The sequence below is a fragment of the Netta rufina genome, assembly GCF_964035555.1.
Source record: "Netta rufina genome assembly, chromosome: 4".
Lineage (NCBI taxonomy): Eukaryota > Metazoa > Chordata > Aves > Anseriformes > Anatidae > Netta > Netta rufina.
Genome location: NC_140127.1, coordinates 4742056 through 4762089, shown reverse-complemented (window position 1 = coordinate 4762089; position 20034 = coordinate 4742056). Strand labels below are relative to the sequence as shown.

The 20034-nt window shown below is 42.7% G+C and overlaps 2 protein-coding genes across 2 annotated transcripts; both read right to left on the bottom strand.

The window, feature by feature from the left end:
- Positions 1–400: 400 nt before the first annotated feature.
- Positions 401–5265, bottom strand: PLA2G12A (phospholipase A2 group XIIA). The gene is made up of 4 exons (XM_084285676.1): positions 5001–5265; positions 4261–4337; positions 3014–3179; positions 401–1943 (listed from the first exon to the last, which is right to left on the bottom strand). The coding sequence occupies exons 1-4, from the start codon at positions 5206–5208 to the stop codon at positions 1825–1827; spliced, it is 570 nt and encodes a 189-aa protein (XP_084141802.1). The 5' UTR covers positions 5209–5265; the 3' UTR covers positions 401–1824.
- Positions 5266–7616: 2351 nt separating this feature from the next.
- Positions 7617–20017, bottom strand: CFI (complement factor I; the record flags this gene model as incomplete). Its single annotated transcript, XM_084286011.1, has 12 exons — positions 7617–7834; positions 9315–9416; positions 10677–10951; positions 11431–11546; positions 12205–12308; positions 12796–12834; positions 13999–14115; positions 15244–15354; positions 16310–16488; positions 16891–17029; positions 18014–18332; positions 19964–20017. 12 exons carry the CDS (start codon positions 20015–20017, stop codon positions 7617–7619), a joined length of 1773 nt encoding a protein of 590 aa, XP_084142137.1.
- Positions 20018–20034: the final 17 nt, after the last annotated feature.

Here is a 20034-nt window from a genome sequence, read left to right as displayed (position 1 = left end):
CATCTGTTGTTATCTAGCCACGTAAAGGCTCTTTTTAGTATTATAAATAGTTTGAGGGAAACTATGAAATGCTTTCATGGTATATTTGCAGGTTAATACAGAAGGGAACAAAGCCCAGCACTTTCCAACAGTTTTTTCTTCTATGTTCATAGAAGCACATAGTTGAACCTCACTTTTACCTGGCTTACCTAGTTGAACTATGATATTATTCTGCACTCACTGTGATAATGCATCATAGTTTTAATTTTAAGCAATGAGAGTAATTCAGACTCATTTCAATTCCATGACAGAATAAATTTCACCAAATTTGGAGGAACCACGAGTTCTTCAAACACAGTTTTGTAAAACTTGGCAGTAGCATGTCTCTTGCAGCATTACGTAGTAGTCACAAACACAAAAGCATGGCCAAAGAACTTGAACTTTATTCTGAGGCACTTATATTGCATCACGTACAGTAAGCTCTAGTGAAATACAAAAAAAAAAAAAAAAAAAAAGCAAAAACATATAAAAGCACTTCCAGAAAGAAATCACAATCCACGAGTCAGGTAAATTTTAGGCTTTCTACACAGTCTCTGTTCCCTGTTCACCGATGCAGTATCATGATTTTCAGTCATCTTCAGTGGATTTCTAAGGCAAAACAGAGCAGGAGGACAGGATCCAATGCAGAAGTTAACGGAGGTCTGACAACTGGAGATTAGCAACAAAAGATCAGGACGGAGGACAAATCCCAAATACAGACATCTGATGATTTCAGCTAGAGACGTCACAGAAGAAATTGATGACAGAAATAAAGGCTCAGATGTTTGTCAGCCTCACAGAGGTCATGGGAATACACGACAGAAATACAAGCTCAAATTTCTGCCAGTGTCACAGCAGGCATTTTAAATAAAATGGTTTGTTGGACATGCTGGACATATCCATGGAACCTTCTTCTAGTTTTCAATCAGAACTGACTAAATGAAAGCAAAGATGAACACAGTAACCAAGTGGTGCCACAAAACAAATATAAATCAACCTCTTTGAACAATATATCCTCTCTATGCATACACTACACAACACGTTTTATTTGAAAAATAAACACTTGAATCGTTTTTAAAATTATGTAACATTACAAATACATTCCAGCAGGTTCTCAAATCAGAAGTATATCCTTAGGTCGCAAACTGTGCATTTTAGCAGTCAAGCCTTAGAAGGATCAACTTATTTGATCTGAAAAGTGCTGCAAAAGTAAGTTTGATACAGAATCTGGTAGAAATATATAGTGCAGATATATACCCTTGCTTAGGGTGCTTTTTTTTGTTGTTTTAAAACAAACCCACAGGACAGAACACATCCGAAAGAACTGAAGGCAGTTGTACCAAAAGCATGGAGGTGTTGGCTATGCAAGATGCCGTATTAACTCACACAAAACACTTTTTCCTGATAGATCTTATCAGAAGCATCGACTATGAGGAAACCTAACATTTGACCTACATTAAAAATCACCTGAGAATTCAACTCTTCTGTGCCTCTGATTTACTCACTGTGCATTTTTATTTTAATTTAAAATAGCACTGATGTTTTACAATAGCATACCCTCGGTGTACGTCCACCAAAGGAATCGAATTTCAGTTTCCACACTTCTAGTGTAAAGGGAAAGATAACGAAGACTTGATAATTTTTTTTTTAAACATGAGGAAGAATATCACAGTAACTTTCAAACCAGTATATTCACATCAGCATTTAATGTATTACTTGCTGGAAAGTGTAAAGCTTTAGCCAAAGTCTTGCTTCATTCCAGCTGAGTCTTTTACTTCATTCTGAACCGTAAGATGTCCGTGTCTTTCAGAGATCTGTCTTATCCTCATACCGACACATACAGGCAGCTCTCTGGCTGTCCAGGTATGGCTTACATCCTAAATGTATAACTGCATCAAACAACAGCTGGACAGTCGATTCACAAGCTGTAAACAAACAGAAGTTAAGTGAGAAGCGGTCTTTAGATAGAATATGAAACTATTAAACATGACTCTGGTAAACTGAGAAGGATTTTAAAAAGCAATCTGCTCTGGGCATAGCAAACCAAAGACTGAGAGTGTCAAACAAAGAGTGTCAAACCAAAGACTGAACCAATACAGAATCATTAACGTTGTGACTGAAGATTTTACTTATGCCAATGAAAACAAGCAAGAAAGTTCATGGAATATGGTAGGTTACCAGTGTTAGAAACATCATTTAGTTCTGGCAAGATAAAAGAACTGTTTTATCCTTTGCTTTTTGCATCCCAATTTATGCAAAGGTTGCTACCTTTAACAGCAACTCAACAGAACCGAGCAAACATTCGTCAGTTTTGACACAAAGCACTAAAATGACAACTCCTTTGCAGTTGTGTGGATCTGAGAAGTTCAAACAGCAGCTTGTTCTAAAAACTGATTGCTCTCAGTGGGACTACTTACTGTAAAAGTGCCATTGTCCACGTTAAGTGTGGTTATGTCATGCACTGATCAGATGCAGGCCAACAAGCAGAAAGAAGCCAATCATAGGATTATGGGCTGTTCAGGAAAAACCTAAAATGCATGCACTAAGGGACAGCGTCAACTGCTTCCGCTGTAACAATATATTATTCTAGTATCTTATTTCATAAAAGGAGACAATTCAGTATTGTCCCACTGTTTACTAGCAATGACGTGTAGTAGACGTTTAGAACTCAGCCAGCAAAACAGTGAATATTGAGCTACATCACAGCAAATGCAACAATTACAGTTACACGTATGTTTTGATCAGGTTGTATTCCCAGCTAGCTACTCCTACACGGGAATCATTATTTTTTCTCCGTTTTCTCCTGATCATTTTCCTATGCTGTGTCATTGCTCAGCTGTACGAGTGTCTGGGCTGCATGACAGAGGGGCCGAACAAGGCATCTTTCAGCAATAGCTTCAGCTTAAGAAAACGTGGCGTTGCTGTGCTGCACAAAGAGTCTTTGCCAAACAAGCTCAGCTAAAGTCGGAAAAACAAAGGCATTTTTCAGGCTTACCCTGCACGCTCTCTGATATTCCAAGTGTTTTCTGCACATCTCTGCAAATTTTGGAGAGGCAGGACTGAAATTCCTCATCACAGTCATTTTTTTTATTGCCACAAGTATCGTAACATCTGTCGTGGTGGTTGCAGCACTTTGTCATCGAAGGGATCCCAATGTCAAACTGTGAAGAAAATCACATTGGTGTTACGATTAAGGTTGGAATCTTGAGATATTACATAAGAAAGATGTGGGCTATGAACATGATAGAATACAAAAGTTAGAAATTAAGAACTAATGCAACCTATCCAGCTGTCATTCAGTTATCTCTGTAGTTTGTTGTTCACCACGAGTAAGCTGTGCTGGCTTGACCCCGGCCAGCAGCCAAACACTTGCACAGCTGCCTGCTTAACCCCTGCCCCCTCGCAGGACAGGGGAGAGAATAGGAAATGCAGAGGCAAGACAACACATAGTTCTAGATAACAGTTTAATAGGTGACCAAAAGAGGGGGAAAAAAAAAACAAAGCAGGCTGATGCCTAGCCTGTCCCTGAGCAACAGCCACCTTGGAAGGTAATTCCTTCCTCTTGCTCCCTTCTTTTTTCACTACGCCAGTTTTCCTGCTGAACACGATGCCGTACGGTACGGAATATCCCTTCTGAGTCAGCTGTCCCGGCTGTGTCCCCTCCCAGCTTCCTGCCCAGCTGGGCAGAGCGGGGAAAAATGAGAAAGCCGTAATGCTGTGCAAGCATTGCTCAGCAAGAGACAGAACCAGTGGCCTGTTACCTATCGATGCTGTTGTAGCCCCACAACCCAAACACTGCGTGATGCAGGCTGCTGTGAAGGAAGTTAACTCCATCCCAGTCAGACCCAGTGCAACCCAGATTTTCTTTAAAGGAAAATGGATTAGCGTTGGTAAGGTGGGAGCCAAAACCTCCACTCTCACAGGGCTACTGTTCAGTTGTTCAGTGCCTTCAGGACTGTGAGAATGAAACGTTATTGGTTAAAAAATGAGAAGTTAATCATCATCACTATTTTATCCCTATAATATTTATGATGTTGATGAGCATGTTTACGTTTTGTTCATTTATAATCCTACTATTTCCCACGTGCTGTTACCAAAGCACGTGCTGGAGCTGATAAAGGCAGGGATGCAGTACATGGCTGATGGCTCATCTGTGGGATATGGGAGGAAGAAAACATCCGCATCGCGGAAAGTCCACGTGTGAAAATCCACATGCACAAAGAAACCCCAAAATGGACTCACCTGAACCCCAAACAGAGGGGATCCACAGCCATTTGGTGGCGAAGGTTTATACCCGTAGCGAGGAAAGGGCTTTGATCCTGCAAAAGGTGATTTATAATGCCTCAAACATATTTTTTCCACAGAATTTTAGTGCCGTCAAAACTCACCACGGCAATCTGCTGGGCTTGAGACGGCTGCATTTTTGGCGTAAGTATGTATTCAAGCACCAGAATATCACCGAGTCTTCCCAAATTGCAGTTTGGGAGCACTGAGCACTTTGTCAGCAAGGGGGGAGAAGGCACCTGAGCAAATATTCACTTTAGTTTCCATGTTAAAACAAAAATAATTTTGAGTCACCACAGTCGATGCACGACTTGTGTGCGATGCACGGGATTATATTTAAGAGGAAGGGCTCTCTGAAGCATTAATGAGCTTTAAGGTGCTCCACGCTTTGTACACAGCCAGCACCGCCGATCCTAAGGGTTAAACGACAACCAGGGACCCAAACGGACCCAACAACCCTCAGCGCCCGGGCGTTTGCACCCCCACAGCCCGCTGAAGCCCCGTCCCCCCGGAAAGGGCGCAGCCCTGGCGTCCCGACCCAATCCGGATCGCAATCCGGATCCCAATCCGGAGCCGGGAGGCGACCCTTCACCTCCTTTCGCTGCCTCGCACCAACGAGGGAGGCGAGGGCACGGCCGCGGCGCGGCGCTCCCAGTCAGCGCCCAGGGGCGGCCATGTCCCCCCCGCGCCCCCCTCACCGTCGCTGCACTTGTAGTGGCACAGCCCGTCCTCGCCGCCCAGCAGCTCCAGGGCGGCGTTGAGGTACACGTCGATCTTGTGCACCCCGTTGCGGATCGTCTTCAGCGTCAGCCGCCAGTCGGGGGTCCGCGGAGCCTCCTGGCTCGCACCCGGCCAGGCGCAAGCCAGCAGCAGCGGCAGCAGCAGCAGCAGCGGGGCGCCGGCCATGCCCGGGGCCGGCCGCTCGCCTCCAGCCCCCGCCGCCCGCCCGCCGCCATCGGCTCGCCGGGCGCCGCCCCGAGCCCGCCTTCGGGGAGGCGCTGCCAAGGCTGAGGCGGCGACACCAAACCTGAGGGGACACCTCCAAACCTGAAGGGACGCCCCCAAATCTGAGGGGACGCCCCCAAATCTGAGGGGACGGCTCAAAACCTGAGGGGATGCCCCAAAAGCTGAGGGGGTGGCGGGGTAGGGGTGACCGTGCCTCAGCGCTGAGCGCTGGGGCTGTGGCGCAGAAAAGCGACTCAAACGAGGCTGCTGTATTTATATATCTATATATCTATATTTCAATCCTACGTGCTCCTCAGAGGGGGTGAAGTGGAGCCGTGTGGGAGCTGGTTTAGCTTTTGTAGGGAAATCTTTGTTTTAAGGTGGCGTGGGATTGGCCCCAGCGTGCCAGCAGCAGGATCTCGGGAGAAAAGTAACTGTGGTGAAAAACGGGAGGTGGAGGGAAAGCTCTCCAGATAGAGCGGGGAGATACACGGTAAATACTGTTTTTTCTTTGCAACCTCTTTGGATTTAGTATTAACCAGAGGTAACTGAAGAAAGAGGTGGAAAAAGTTGAAGTATGCTAAGTCAAACAATAGAGGGAGCTCTTCCTACACCTGTCCTGCAAACAGCCTTTCCCTGTGATTACTTCATAAAGACCGTGGTTCAGCAAAGTATTTACAAGGAAGGAATACGCTTAAATGCTTTCCTAAATAGGAAGCTTTGTTAGGGGCAGATAAGAGAAGTAATTCATACCCTTAACTTCAGCTGTTGGTGACTGACAGGGTCCTTACTTGATAAATTCATGCTGATTTTTCTACGAGACAGTGGAAGATAAAAGTCAGGGAAAACGTAAAACTTCTGTCTGAAGCAGACAGCAGTGAATTATTAAAAAGTATAACCATCACCAGCAAAAAATGCGATAAAACACACAAAAAGCACCTCCCTCCCCCCATCAACAACTTGTGTGAACAAATGCTATTGATTCAATGGGGTAATTCATTGAGAGAGATAAAGTAAAAGAGGTATTAGAACTCCTGTAAATTAGAATCCAGTGAAGTATGTTACAAAACTCGTGAGTGGTTTGACAGGACTGAGCTGGTCCTGAAGTCATTTAACAGTTCTGTGTTGAAACTACCAATCCAAAAAACAAATTCTGGCCCTTTTAAGAGCACAGTGCTAGTGTCTCTTCTGGTTGACTCGCAGCCTTGCCTACCTTCTGCATAATTCTTTTTGTGGATAACCCGTGCTGAATGTCTCAGCTTCCGTGTCAGTTCATGCAGTGGCACAATTCCCCCTGGCTGCATCGTACAGGATCTGGCCCTTGTAAGGATGTGGTTTGGTGTTTTTGTTTGTTTGTTTTTCACATTATTGTTTCATGCTTCTGTATATTGCTGTAGGAAGCTTGTGCTAATCTGAGAAACTTTTTTTTTTTTTTTTCTGGGTTTGAGTATTCATTTTAAGCTAAGGTCTGTAACTTGTTTGTGTAGAATTAAATCTGTATGTATAACATACAGACTTTTTATGTATTTGTATTGTTTTATAAATATGTACACAAGAAAACCCTATATGATGTCAAGAGTTTGTCAGATGTTGGAAATACACATACACAGGCAACCTAAGACAGTAAAGACACTTTTTATTTAGTTTAAGTCTTGAATTTCCTCTGTTCTTTGTGACTGGCTGTGGTTAAATTAATACAAAAATTGCCCTAAGCTAGATGATCAGACACAGAGTACTAACTATATTAAAAATTGTCTGAGTTTTTAGCTGAAAGAATTACTACCAGAGTAATCTTTGAGTAACAAACATCACGATCATATTCAATCCGTCAGTTAACAGGAGCTCTGAAGTCTGATTGCTCAGTAAGCCTACAGAATCGCCTGCCAAGCAGAGCAGCATCCTGAGGGTTTCTAATGACCTAGGCCTTGAGATGATGGAATTCCTTTCAAGTTCTGTGCTTGCTGTCCTTTCTGCGATGCTTGCATATTGCTGCTGCAGTTGTTTCCCAAGCACTGCTTTCACTATGGTTGTCCATTTAAAATACATAAATAAGCAACAACTGCAGCTGAAATATAATGTGAAGCATGGAGAGAGGAAAAAAATAATGACGAGAAGACAGACACTTCAAGTTCCCTGCAGTAAGCATGCTTTTATTTGAGAATTTTGCTGTGAAGTCATGTCACCATAAAATTCTTTTCCTACAGGCTTCTGCAAAATTGTGGTATTCACAGAGAATTAAGCATTTTCGAAACAGATTATTTCAAGATTTGTACTCATAGTTGCTAAGGTACATGGCTGCTGATTGTAAAAAAGGCCTAGTGTTCATTATCGCGTGGATGACAACGAGGAAGTATTTCGTTTCCTGAGCTTCAGATATTGTACCGTGAAATGAGACTCCTTGTCACGTGATGGCTAATCCAGTCGTAATAGCTGGCGACTTTGGTGTAGACACCGGGGTGACCAGCCTCCCCACAATTTTCACCCCAGCTCACAACACCCCAGACATACGCCACGTTTTCTGCATCAAAGCAGACCAAGGGTCCTCCTGAATCCCCTTTGCAGCTGTCTATGGAGCCATCGTAAGTACCTGGAGCAAAAAAAGGAAACAAAACCAAAAGTTCATATACAAGCGAGCACACAAAGGAATGCACAGAAGTTTTTTTAGGTCTGTGTCACTGCCTGACAGGTGTTTGTCACAAATGGTCACCAGTACTGGAGGTTCCTAACCTCTTTGGTCTATTACTTCTTATTTCTTTTCTTTGTAATGGTGACTGGCCCAAATGCTCATTTGCTTGGACATCAGTGATATGTTTTGTGGTTTACCCTGTGCAATAGAGAAGAATTCAGCCATACTGCATATTATATCATTAGAAGAAGCGCATAAAAAGTGGAGGAAAGCTAGAACAAAATGGCGAAAAGATTTGTAGGCTGATTCCTATGGAAATTAAGCTATCATGATGTGTGCATGCTGAGGTGTCTGCCGTTGGTGTCCTCTCTACCCAGTAATTCACTGGCCAGTTTCATCTGAGCTACATGGAGAGGTAGGAGCCTCAAAATTCATCGCTGTACAGGCTTTGTAGAAAGAGGTGGGCAGGCCAAGGAGAAACGTGAATGATGGGACGGGAGAGAGCGCAACTCCCTTCAACTGAGTCCCTGTTGTAACAACAAAAAAAAATGTAACATCTTTCTCAAATCTCTACATTGCCAAGAAAGAGCCTTGTGAACATTTGAGAGTTGGAATGACTAATCCTATAAAGCTAGATTTTGTTGTCCTTACTCAGTTGAATTAATAACTTGTATAACTAGCTCCAGTGGATACCAGTCCTTAATTCCAAAGTTTGCAGCCGCGTCAGCCTCATGCTGCATTTATAAAAACTAGATATAAACGCCAAATCATTTTTTTTTTCTTGGTAAGTAGTTTGTTTAAATATTGCCTTTACTTTCAGAGTTAAACAACAGTTGAAACTATCTGTCCTGTCAGTTGAATGCTCATCGCTCTTTTAGAAGTGTATTTGGTGATACCTTTTGTTACTTGAGAAGCAAAAACGTGTTCTCAAAATGCTTATTTTAGTACTAGGAATGACAACTGGTTTCCTGGCCAGACTAATCTTGGTTTGAGAAGTTTATAGGATTTTTCCTGGGGTGCAGTTTGCAGGTAGCCAAATGTCCAAGCAGATCATTGGTCATATCCCAGTCAACAGAACTACGAATGTCCTCCAAGAAAGGCACTTGCTTAAAGATGTACCTGGATCAGAATAAAATCAAGGTAGGAGGAAGTTCAGGGGACTGCAAAGTGCTTGTGTATTTAGAAAACACCACTCCAACTGCAAGCTGAAATTTGCCCACAAGGACCAAAACTTGGCATACTGTCATCAAAACTGTTTCTGTGGAGCTATGGAGCAGCGCTGCAGGTAGGCAGCAACGGCTGGCGTTTTGCTAGTGGTGACACAGTGGCATTTGGTTTATTGTATCTTCCAAGTCTAAAAGATTTCCCAGCCAGTCACGTCAGACCTAGAAAACTGTGGGTTTGATAGCAAAGAAATTATAGTAAGAAAGCTCATGCTTGCCTGCACATGCCATTTTCTTAAAAAATCGTCCTGGATACATTTCAGAACAATTGTGAAATAAATTAACATTGCCCCACTTGAGCACATACTGCTTGGTATAACCTAGAAAAGAAAAGAATAACCTTTTCTAAGTTAAAAATGATAAATGCATGGGACATTTAATATCAGAAATTGAAAGTTACATATTTGCTTACCTATTGAATATAACCTTACCTATTATAGACCAGGTGCGTTAAATGGCTACTAACACTCACCCCATACGTCATGCAGTACCTAGCCATATGTATCCAAATAAAAGCAGCGTGGTTTAATTGCAGCATTAAATACAATAGTTTCATTTTGTTGTATTTTTACCCTTTCCCTTTTCTTGTCCTCATTTTTTTTCCCATGTTTTCCATATCAAGGTTTCCATACACTGGGAAACCAGTATATTGTTTTCCACAAACTGGAGAAATGCCTCCAATCCTCCTTGTCACCTTTTTTCCCAATTCTACTCATTCTTTTTGAGAAGAGGGGCCCAGACTTTGAAGATAGAGGTGAACAATACATTCCACGGTTAAGGACATTCTCTGTTTTGTTCTCTGTCCGTTTGGCCATAATTCCCAGCTCTGTGTTTGCTTTATGGACTGCTACCGAGTTTGGACAGGAGAAGCCCCACAAAGAGCACGCGGCAGCTCTGACGCCGGGCTGCAATCGTTCTGTGACATGAGACAAATCTTCGAAAGTGCGACTGCATTGCAGTGCTCCGTCCCCGTGCAGCCCTCTTGGAACTTGTACACGGCTAAGATGTGCTCGGATGTGCCAGGTTTTATAATTGCTGGGATCCGGGGACGGGGCAGTGGCTGTGGGCCATGTGTTCAATGCCGTTACCAGCTCTCCACAGCTAAGGTAAACCTGAGATCCGTGATTTCAGCCACCTCTGGGTGCCTACGAGGTACTGAAATGCTCTCATCTCCTTTGAGCAGTGTGTAGGGGATCAGCACAGCAGTTTCCTTGCTACGTGCATGTCCTCCAGATGCTGCCATCTGACTCCTGCCATCCCGCTCCAACTCCCACGCTCCCTGCTCCACTCCCGACACCAGTGTATGTGCTGCCAGGGGTCAGCCTGCTCAGGGAACTGAGCGTTTCTTTTGGTCAGGGCAGTTCTCAAACAGAGGTGTTCTCCACAGCAATTTACTTAATAGTTGAGGCAAGAGAGGAAGCAGTGCAGAACGGAGAACAAAGTGGCAGCCCGGCGCCAAAGCACGACCGCTGCTCTCTGTGCTCAGCCTCCCGCGAGCATTTTCAAAATGAAAGCTGACCACGCTTTGAAAGACGGTGATAAAAGTAATACGTTCTCATAGTAAGCACTAAATCCAATACCTTTCTCAAGTCCCCATCCAGAAACCTTGCATTTATCACCCGTGTTGAACATATACTCTGACCAGGGAATGCAGGCAGGCGTGCTGTATTTCAGGGAGCATTCTCCTGTCCCGTGACCTTTCAGCTCCATCAGAGCGATGTCGTTCTCATACGTTGCAGCATTGTAATTCTCGTGGATTATCAGCTGCTTTAGCCTGTAGGTGTCTGTCTCTTTGTCGTACCGTATTGTATCCAACAGTCCAATCCAGACACGGTACAGGTGAACTCGAGTTGCTCTGGAAAAGAAACGATGAAATAAAATATGTTTTGGTACCTAGCCCAGGCACTGTGTGCTTCACTGAGCCATAAACTTTTGCGTTTTATCAAAGTTTTTGTAGAATAAAAATTCATATTGCGTACAGATAGTTTCTTTCTGGACTTGATGTCCAGGTTTTCCTGAAGTGTAGCGAACGCAAGGCTGATGACACTTACTGCTGAGTACTGCAGCTAATACAGGACAAAACCCCTAAAGGCCATCCTCTGTGTTTAGTGCTGTCTCGTTAAAACTCATCAGTGCTTTTTCATCTTTCTACTCACAGCCAAAATTCTCTTTCTCTGAATCTCCCCTGCCAGTAATGTGAGCGAGCCGCTGTCTTCAGTTGTTTTATTCAACAGGCAAACAGGAATTAGCAAACAAGCAGCTGAGAAGGGCAATAATGCCCAAATTAATCTTTCTACCTTGCAAAGAAATCATTTCCCAGGTTGTTGTTTTTACCTGACACAGTGTGCAGCAGTCAGAACCCAACAGCCACCAATATAAACCCCTCCACAGTACACTGTTGCACCTTCAGTGCCAGTTTCTTTAATTGCCACTTGCCAAGGGAATTCACCCTATTCAAACAACAAAAACCCAAATAACGTGAAATTATAATTGCACTATTTTTCATGCATAAAGGGAAAAACAATCCTTTGTATCACCTCATCTCCTTGACTAAAGCTGACTGTAAAATCAAAATCTGCTGTTGAGAAATTGCCCATAAATTGGGCTCTACACAATATACAGGGTATAATTGAATAGGATATAGTATAGGATATAAAGGGTGCATATTCTAAATTACAGCAGTTTTGCTCAATCTTCTGACTTTGTGCAATGCCTCCCTCCCCCCGGCTTTCTACCATGAAATTCCTAGTCAGAGGAACAGAGGTAGCATCTGATCTGGTACAATCGGGTACTTTTTTTTCATTTGTCTGTATTCTGTTTTGTAAGAATTGTCATTTTTAGCTACATTTTTAAATATTTTGCTGGATGCTGTAATGCTCCTTTTTGCAACCTGGCATTTTACGTTATAAATTGTGCTCCTCTTCGCATTCATTCAGTGCAGTGCCAGTACTGCTGCAAAACATGAAGCCAGTGTTGTTGCCGATTTTGTTATTTCTGCATATTTTAACAGAAGGATAATAATACCCATTTAATGTGATACTGAATGAATGCAGATGAGCACATATTTGTTAAGGTTTGCTTGCTGTTTTTTTGTTTGTTTGTTTTTACCTTGCTTGCAATTTCTCCACCTACGATTCTTTTCCGTCGAGTTAACGTGTGATTAACAACACCACAGTGTATTTGGGGAAGAAAGGTCTTTGTCAGTTTTCTTTCTTTAACAAAAAGGAAAAATGTGTCTCAGAATTCAGGCATTCATTCTCTGTTTGGAGACAGGTTTATCTTTGTTTTGAAATCACAAGTGCTGTGAGTACGCGAGTAGCTGAAGCAGCAGGAAAGCAAAGACCAAAAATTTCAGCATCTGTTTTTGCTTAGAAAATTGCTTATGTCTTAACATCACATTGTTTCTTTTTATTTTCCACTGTTGCTAGTGTTCAGGAAAAAAGAATTAAAGCAGTTCCCATAGATTTGCTTGGGGTTTACCTCTGTCAGCTGCCAAAACATGCAGATGTGGATCCTCGGCCAGGATAAATTATTATGGCATTCTTGAAATTAGTGGAAAGTGAGGCAAATGGTAAGCCCCTGAGTGTGTACTCCTAAATCATCAAGTCCACATATCTGAGTGTTCTGGATCCGGCCAGCTGGCTGGTAGCTAGCAAGCCACTAATAAGCAGGTTTGGGGGGTTTTGGTGAGTTACTTACCTGTATCCATACTGTAATATTCAACACGCTTTGCTTTGCCTGTGGTGGAATAATAAAAGACTAAAAATGTTTGCAAATATTTAAAATTGCTCTGTTACTTAAATGTAGGTTTGTGTGCCAAAATCCTGGTACACTTTTAAAACGTGTAGGTGTGCACCATTTCACATGGACAAAAACGTTGTTCAAGCACAGTGCCTGCTGTTTCCTTTACTAGGCACTCTTTGGCTGCCACAGCCTACAAGTGACCTACATCCAGCAGACAGACACTTGTTTATAACTATACGAAATCTACTCTTATTTTCTAGCCTTCTGCAAAGGAACCCTGTGAAATGGCCTTTCTTTTCTAATCTCTAAAGCGATAGCCCATTCTCCTCCACCAGGAAACACCAGACATTCCTCCTCCTGCCCCATCAACTTTTTGGAGCTTTCTGAAGCCCAAAGATGTGTTAGATAAAAGGATTATTATTAATTTGTTTTCTTTCTGATTTAGATGCTGCTTCTGTATTCTGTGTACCTCCTTTAATAGAGTAAAGGAGATTACTCAACATGAGAGGTAAATTAAATGCTTCCCCTATCTGGTTTGTCAGCTTTTATTCAAACAAAATGCCCACTGAATTCAGTTCCTAAATAGGGGCTGAGGATTGGGTCTGCTCTCATGTTACTGACGAGTGTTTACCTTTCGAGTTCAGTTTACCTATTACCATGTACCAAAAATGTTTACTTTTTGGCTTTAGACTTTGTCTCTTAGCAGAGCAAGGAAAAACATCTAAGTTCAAAACAAAATCCTTTCAATGGTGAGGAGAACAGCACAGAAGAATCATTGTATTAACTGTTCATTACATGTGAGGAAGATATTCCTGCCAACTCTGTCTACATTGTCTTCAGAAATATGAGATATCAGTTTGATAGATGGCCAAATGAGCAAAAAACATAATCTGCTTTATATCTCCTAAAATGTCACCTGTTTCTTATTTCCTTTAGCTTTCTCACCATTCTATTCTAGAAGGAAGGCAAGGAAAAGTACCTAACCTTCTCTTAGTCTCCTAGTATGTAGAGCATACTGTAACATCAGAAAGACTAATTTTTGCATGGGTTTCGATTTTGCTAATTGTTAAATGATTTAATAATACGCATTGTGTAGTCTCTAGGTGTAACTTAGCACAATGAAAAGAAAAGCAACAAAAACATGTCTCAAATGGAAACCTGAGCACAAAGCTTGAGCTTCATCCTCTCCTGTGAGGCAGTCGACTTCTTTGTTACAGACATTCTTGCTTGGAATACAGATATTTGACCGACAGTGGAAACTGCTGTTCCTGCATTCTGTAATATAGGAGAATTCCAACTTAAAATGTGAACACAATATAATATCCATGTTATGGGGGACTTGGCTGTTCATAAACAGATCGTGAAAGCAGGCTCTGTAAGTGTGAAATGAATACTTGGCTCTCCTCATTTTACTATCTTGATGTTTGTTTTACGACTTAAAAACAAAAGTCTCTCTACAAGTTCAGTACTGTAGGTGTCACTCCTTACCACTTTCACCCCCATGTGCCTACACTCAACCTCAGCCAAAGGACCTCCAGTTTTACCAGCATTATGGATCATCTCAGATGAGGAATTTGTGATGCTTGGGTCAAAGTTCCCTCCAAAATCAGAGGCCGAGTTAGGCTTTTGACTGAATGGGATACATGTAGCACTAGGAATTGAGTCCTATTTTGAAATTCCTGGCTTTAGTAACTTATTTCTTCTAAAATTCTTCTTCCTTTTCTAAAATCCATACAGCTGAGACAGAACTATTTTGGTCAAATGGAATTTGAATAAATGTCCTCTGAATATACGAAGCCACAGGTACTTACTTTTATTTCCAAAATTCCTGTCACTATGTTTTCATGACTACCAGATTAAATGTACTGACAACGGTAAAACTACAACATCAAGATTATTTAGTGATGGTATTTGTAGCCTACATTACAGTTCGGCACCTGAAACCCAACTTCTGAATGTTTTCTCCTGCATTCAGATTATGCCAGATCTGCTTCTAATAAAAGCTGTTACAGCTGGAATTGCAGGTGCTGAAAGAATGACACGCACATGGAGGTGCTCATGAACAAGCTATGCAATGGGAACCGTTCACACACATTCTATGGATAATCTTGTAGTAGTAAGAAATTTAAGAAAGATCTTACTTTGGTTTAGAGGTAGCTCATTGGAAACAAACAAACATTTTTGATTAATTACTATTAATTTTGCCTTCCAGAAAATACATTTCATTCTATTTAACACAGCTCTTCCTTTTTTTATGTATTTTTCTATTCAGAAATTATGGTCTGGTTGCCTTAATGTAATGACTTTGCAAAGGATATTTTATTGTTACATCACTCTAAGTATTCTTTGGGTGTGGTTTTCTGCTGAGATGATTTTCCAATAGCTAAGAAAGGCAATTATTACCTTTACAGCACAGTTCATCGCTTAGGTCTCCACAGTCATTGATTCCGTCACAGGTTTTGCTCAAAGAAATGCACTTGGCGTTTGCACAAGTAAACTCATCAGCTGAACATTCTGTGCAGCAGGATGAAAGCAAAGTTAGTGTGGAAATGCCTGTAGGTTCACAACTGCCAAGGAAATTCTCAGCTTACACGTTTTATTCATTCAATAGTTTGGCCTGTCAACAGTCGGCGTTGTGGGACCTGGTAATGTACAGAGGAGTCCTTTTTTTTCCTTTTCATTGCCTCCTCTTCAAACTTTCAATGTGACCACTTATTTTCCACCTCCATCTTTCAGTAGCCTGGCAGAAGTGAACTTTATTTCTTGTAGACAGGGATTAAATAAGAGGCTTGAACCCCCTGTAAATGATTTATGTGATTAAGGTGATGCATGTTCCCCCTCTTGAAGGAACTCATCAAGAGTCTCCAAGCTGCTTCTGTGGCACAATTAAAAACTGAGACAAATCATAGCTCTTGGGCTGACTGATGCTTATCAATGCCAAAGAAGTCACACTACAGGGACAGGAAAGCTGTTAGAAGTCAGAACAATGACTCGATTCCTGCTTGTAGCAGTGAGAAACCGAGGAGCCCCAGATGTGCCAGGAAGACACTAGCAGTTCAGTTCAAGTCCCACTACATAGGACTGACATCCTAATTGATCTCCCTGATAGACCAAGCAAAGAGGAGGTCATCACCTGTCTCCTGACGAGTTAACCTGAGAGAGGCAAGACTTGCAGGGTATAATATACCTCGGTGCCTTTGGAAAGGATGGGGGAACAACCAGAACCATAGGTGAAATATGTCCACTTTGGGGCATCATCTGCTGAATATCCTAGGAGCAGCAGTGAATTATTTTCCAAGGTCACGAACTCAAGACTGCCTCAGTTATCTTAAATGTTGCAAAGGATTATTTAAAAAGGTTTCATTGCAGGTTTGCGGTGGCTGACAGTTCAACAAAATAGATCCTAAACACAAATACTTAAAATAACATGAAGAACCTTAAATACATTTTAAACCCCGAACCTACTAACCTCGGAGAGCTTTCTGGCACTGGAGTCTAACAAATCCATCACTACTACTCCTCAGTTTCCTCTTTATAAAACATTCGGCAAGACTTGTCTCTAGGCCCTTGCAAGTTATTCGGAAACAGTGTGACGCATTTAAGGTGTATTCTGTGATGTTGAAGACAGTATTGTAATACTCAGCACCTCTGTGAAGATAGAAATAACAAGTTCTGTAATTTCACAATGGATTAGCCACTGCTTTTATGGTTTAGAATTTATATGATTTTCCCAATAGCTAAGGAAAAAAAGGAAGCATCCTGCATGGGACACCAAAACCAATGGATACTGAGGAAGCTCGGGGCACTGCAAGATAGGCATTATTTTAAAAGTAAGATACTTTCGGCTTGAATAGTTGTTATTTGTGATAAAATAGAGAAATCTGTGGTTTAGCTTTCACTCTCAGGTGTCAATTTAAGAAGGTTTATTGTAGCCAATACATGCTTTCTGATTTTTTTGCCTTAACAGCTGGCTGTGACTGTCCCTTATATAAGCATCACTACTTTCTCAAATCCATTGTGGTTACTGAGAGAGAAATTCCCCAAACTTACAATTCAAAGCCAAGGTGCCTGCAGGCCACATTTGCTTCATTCATAGTCCACTTACTGCCACATACAAACAGGTTCTCCATACTCACAGGTTTTACTTGAAGCAAACTTGAATTCTTATGCTCCGAGATTTTAAATGTTTCTACAAAAAAAAAAATAAAATCCAAAAAATCCCAAATAAAATTATCTTACATAGATGTATTTAGTGGAAAGACCACACAGGAATCAATGAGACATAAAGTATCCAGTAGCCACCCAAAGTTCAGGTGGGAAGACCAGTAGGTTGGGACTCAGGAGCTTGATTCTTGATTTTTCTGAGGGCAGACTTTATGACTTTAAGCCTGTCACTTTTTCAAAATATACCAGTTTCAGGAGAAATGAGGATAATGGGTTGTGCCATGTAGGAGTATTGGAGCTCTGCTGAGGAGAGGTTGCGTCTTAGTCTAAGGCTTTCATCAGAGAACTTTTTGATAAGCTGCCCCTCCTGCCAGCAGGAGAGGTGGGGCTGGAAGATGGGTAGGAACGGTGCCTGCTGCTGCTGCCATTTGCAGAACCCTTTTTCTATGTACTTAGGCAGAGGCTGAGCTGACAAGGTCAGGGGCTGAAAAGCAGCTTGATGCAGCTTGCCAATCTACAGATCTGCTGGTTTGTAGGGGAACATCTTTCTGTTCTGATGAAATCTGCAGAGTGAAGACTGAGGTGACTGTGCCTTACTTTCTGCCCAGGTACCCCAGCCTGACCTCAGCAGCAGGACTCTGTTCCTCGGACTCTTCCTCCTCAAAATATACCCTCTCTGCTCGTGTGCTCTGCAGGCCCTCTCCCTCCATGCCTCCCACCATGCTCAGCAGCCCCACTGGGAGCCTTTGAGCTCTTTTTCCTTTGTCTATTTCTTCCCTTCCTACCTGATGATTTGAGCAAGCTACCAGCAGCAGCGTAACCTGGGCCTCTCAATCTTTTTATTTTTAAGGAAATCACCAGGCACCGTCAATTTTCAGGACTTGTCACTTCCTGTTTCGTATTTTTACTAGTGCAAGGAAATGAACAAGTTTTCTGAGCTGTGAAAAAGCGCAAAGCATCCCCTTGGCCAACAATGCCTGCTACATTTGGGAAGAGGAGATATTGGTACCTGTAGGCACGCAGCTGCCCTTGTTCAGAAACTTAGCTTCGGGACGTTGGCACTCGTAGCTCTTGAGGTGGCAGTACGTGCTGAACTGCCTTCCGTTGGTGGAACAAACCGAAGTGCCATTCTTCGGGCACTGGTAGGGAAGCTTACAGAGGCATTTTCCATCCACACAGCGTTCCCATGGGTGACAAAAAACTTTCGCACAGGACTTGTGCGTGTATTTGTTGCTTACGCATTCTTCTATGAGGTAAGTGTCCTGCCCAACTGGCTCAGCAGGCCCAACCTGTGGAAATGGCTCTTCTGTAGAGTAAGGTGTTGGGTTCTGCAAGGCACAAAATAAATAAAAAAAAAACAGTGAACAGGACTAGGAATCGCACCAACATTTCTGCAGCCCCCCTACCGACATCAACAAAGCGTTTGTTTGTAAACCTTTCCCTATCTTATGAGCAAAGAAATGCTCAATATTCATGGTGTTTATCTCCTTGTCTTGGTGACCTCATCTTTCTCAGTTTTTCTTCCTTTTTTGGATCATTCTGCTGGTGCGACCTTCACTTCTGCTCATCTCCCACAATCTTTATTTTCCTTACTCTTCAAACATTGGCTGAAGCACCCAACAGATGAAAAACATTTTAAGCCAGTAGTTTACAACACACAACAACGTGATTGTAAACAGCTTAAAACATCAGGGGACTTAAACACCAGGAAAATAAATTTTAAAAAAGTAGCAACTTGATTTTTTTTAGACCTTTTCACTGGTCCAGTTGGCTTTGAGTTTAACTACCACCTATAAATATTTAGGAACCACTTAGAAGCGAATAAAGAAGTCTGAAATTAATTATTTGTTTCACGGCAAGACTGCTGAAGCAGTAAGTGTAAGTATTGTCAAGAAATGTGAAAAATAAGTGCTCCTCCTTATCAGTTCCCTTCCTCTATCTTGCAGAGCAGTGGATTTGTGGTGGGGTTGTTCCTGGACAGCAAGCATGGATCCTGATCCTCCATCTGGCTGCCTATGGGAGCCATTGCTGGCCACGTGCTTTTGCTTACTAAGATCTATGAGTAGGAAGAATGTTGAAACTTGAAAAACGCATGGATGGACTTTGCATAAACGTGGGAGAGAACGCCAGTCGTCAAATGGGATTTATCAGCTTTCGCTGTGTCCACCGAATCGATAGAGCCGAAGTTTAAAGTTCTCATGAAGAAATCCTGGCCTGAGTAAAGTCAGCGGGGATGTTGCTGGGGCAGAAATTAATCCTCCCCCCACTGCCCACCCGCCTTTAATGACTGTATAACCTCAATGCATTCTTCCTGCTCTCCTTGGGTGAGTAGAATCCAACGCGTTCTTGCTGGATTCCCATGGCAAACAGATCTGGCTTGGCACAGCTCCCGTATCGCACTAGGCGTTTCTCCCGGGTCCCAAGCGAACGGCCACCCAAAAGCATTGCTTTCTACCTTTGGGGTTTCTCTGAAAGGCTCAGGGGTTGCTGAACATGGAGCCCACCCGGACTTCAGGACAGACTGCTGCTGGAAGCGGTTCCCCAGCACAACCTCAGGCGTTACAACACGCGGCGTTAACACCGTGGAAGTTAAAGCCGTGGTCTCATTCCTCCCAAAAAGGGGGAAGAGGGGAAATCGCTGCACCTTTGTGTAGCCGGCCCTGCCTGCAGATTGGCTTTGGGATGGGTTCACGGTTAAAACCTTTTCCAGCAGCCTGCTGGCGTAAACCCTGGTGGGATCAACATGCGAAAGAACAAGATGCAGATACACAGATCAGGCTGGAAATAAAGGTATGAAATAGAAAAAAAAATGTGAAAGGAAACCTTATAAAAACCCAACTGGCTTTGTCTTCATAGCAATGGCCTCCTGACTGCTCTGTGAGTGCCACGGAATGGGGTTAATGAGGTTAATGAGGTTAATGAGGTTAATGAAGCTAATGGTCCCCCAGCAGACCCTTACCTGGGCTCCACAGCCCCAGAGGAGGCAGAAGCACGCCACCAAAAGCCCCCTCATGGCCCAGCTTCCCCCCG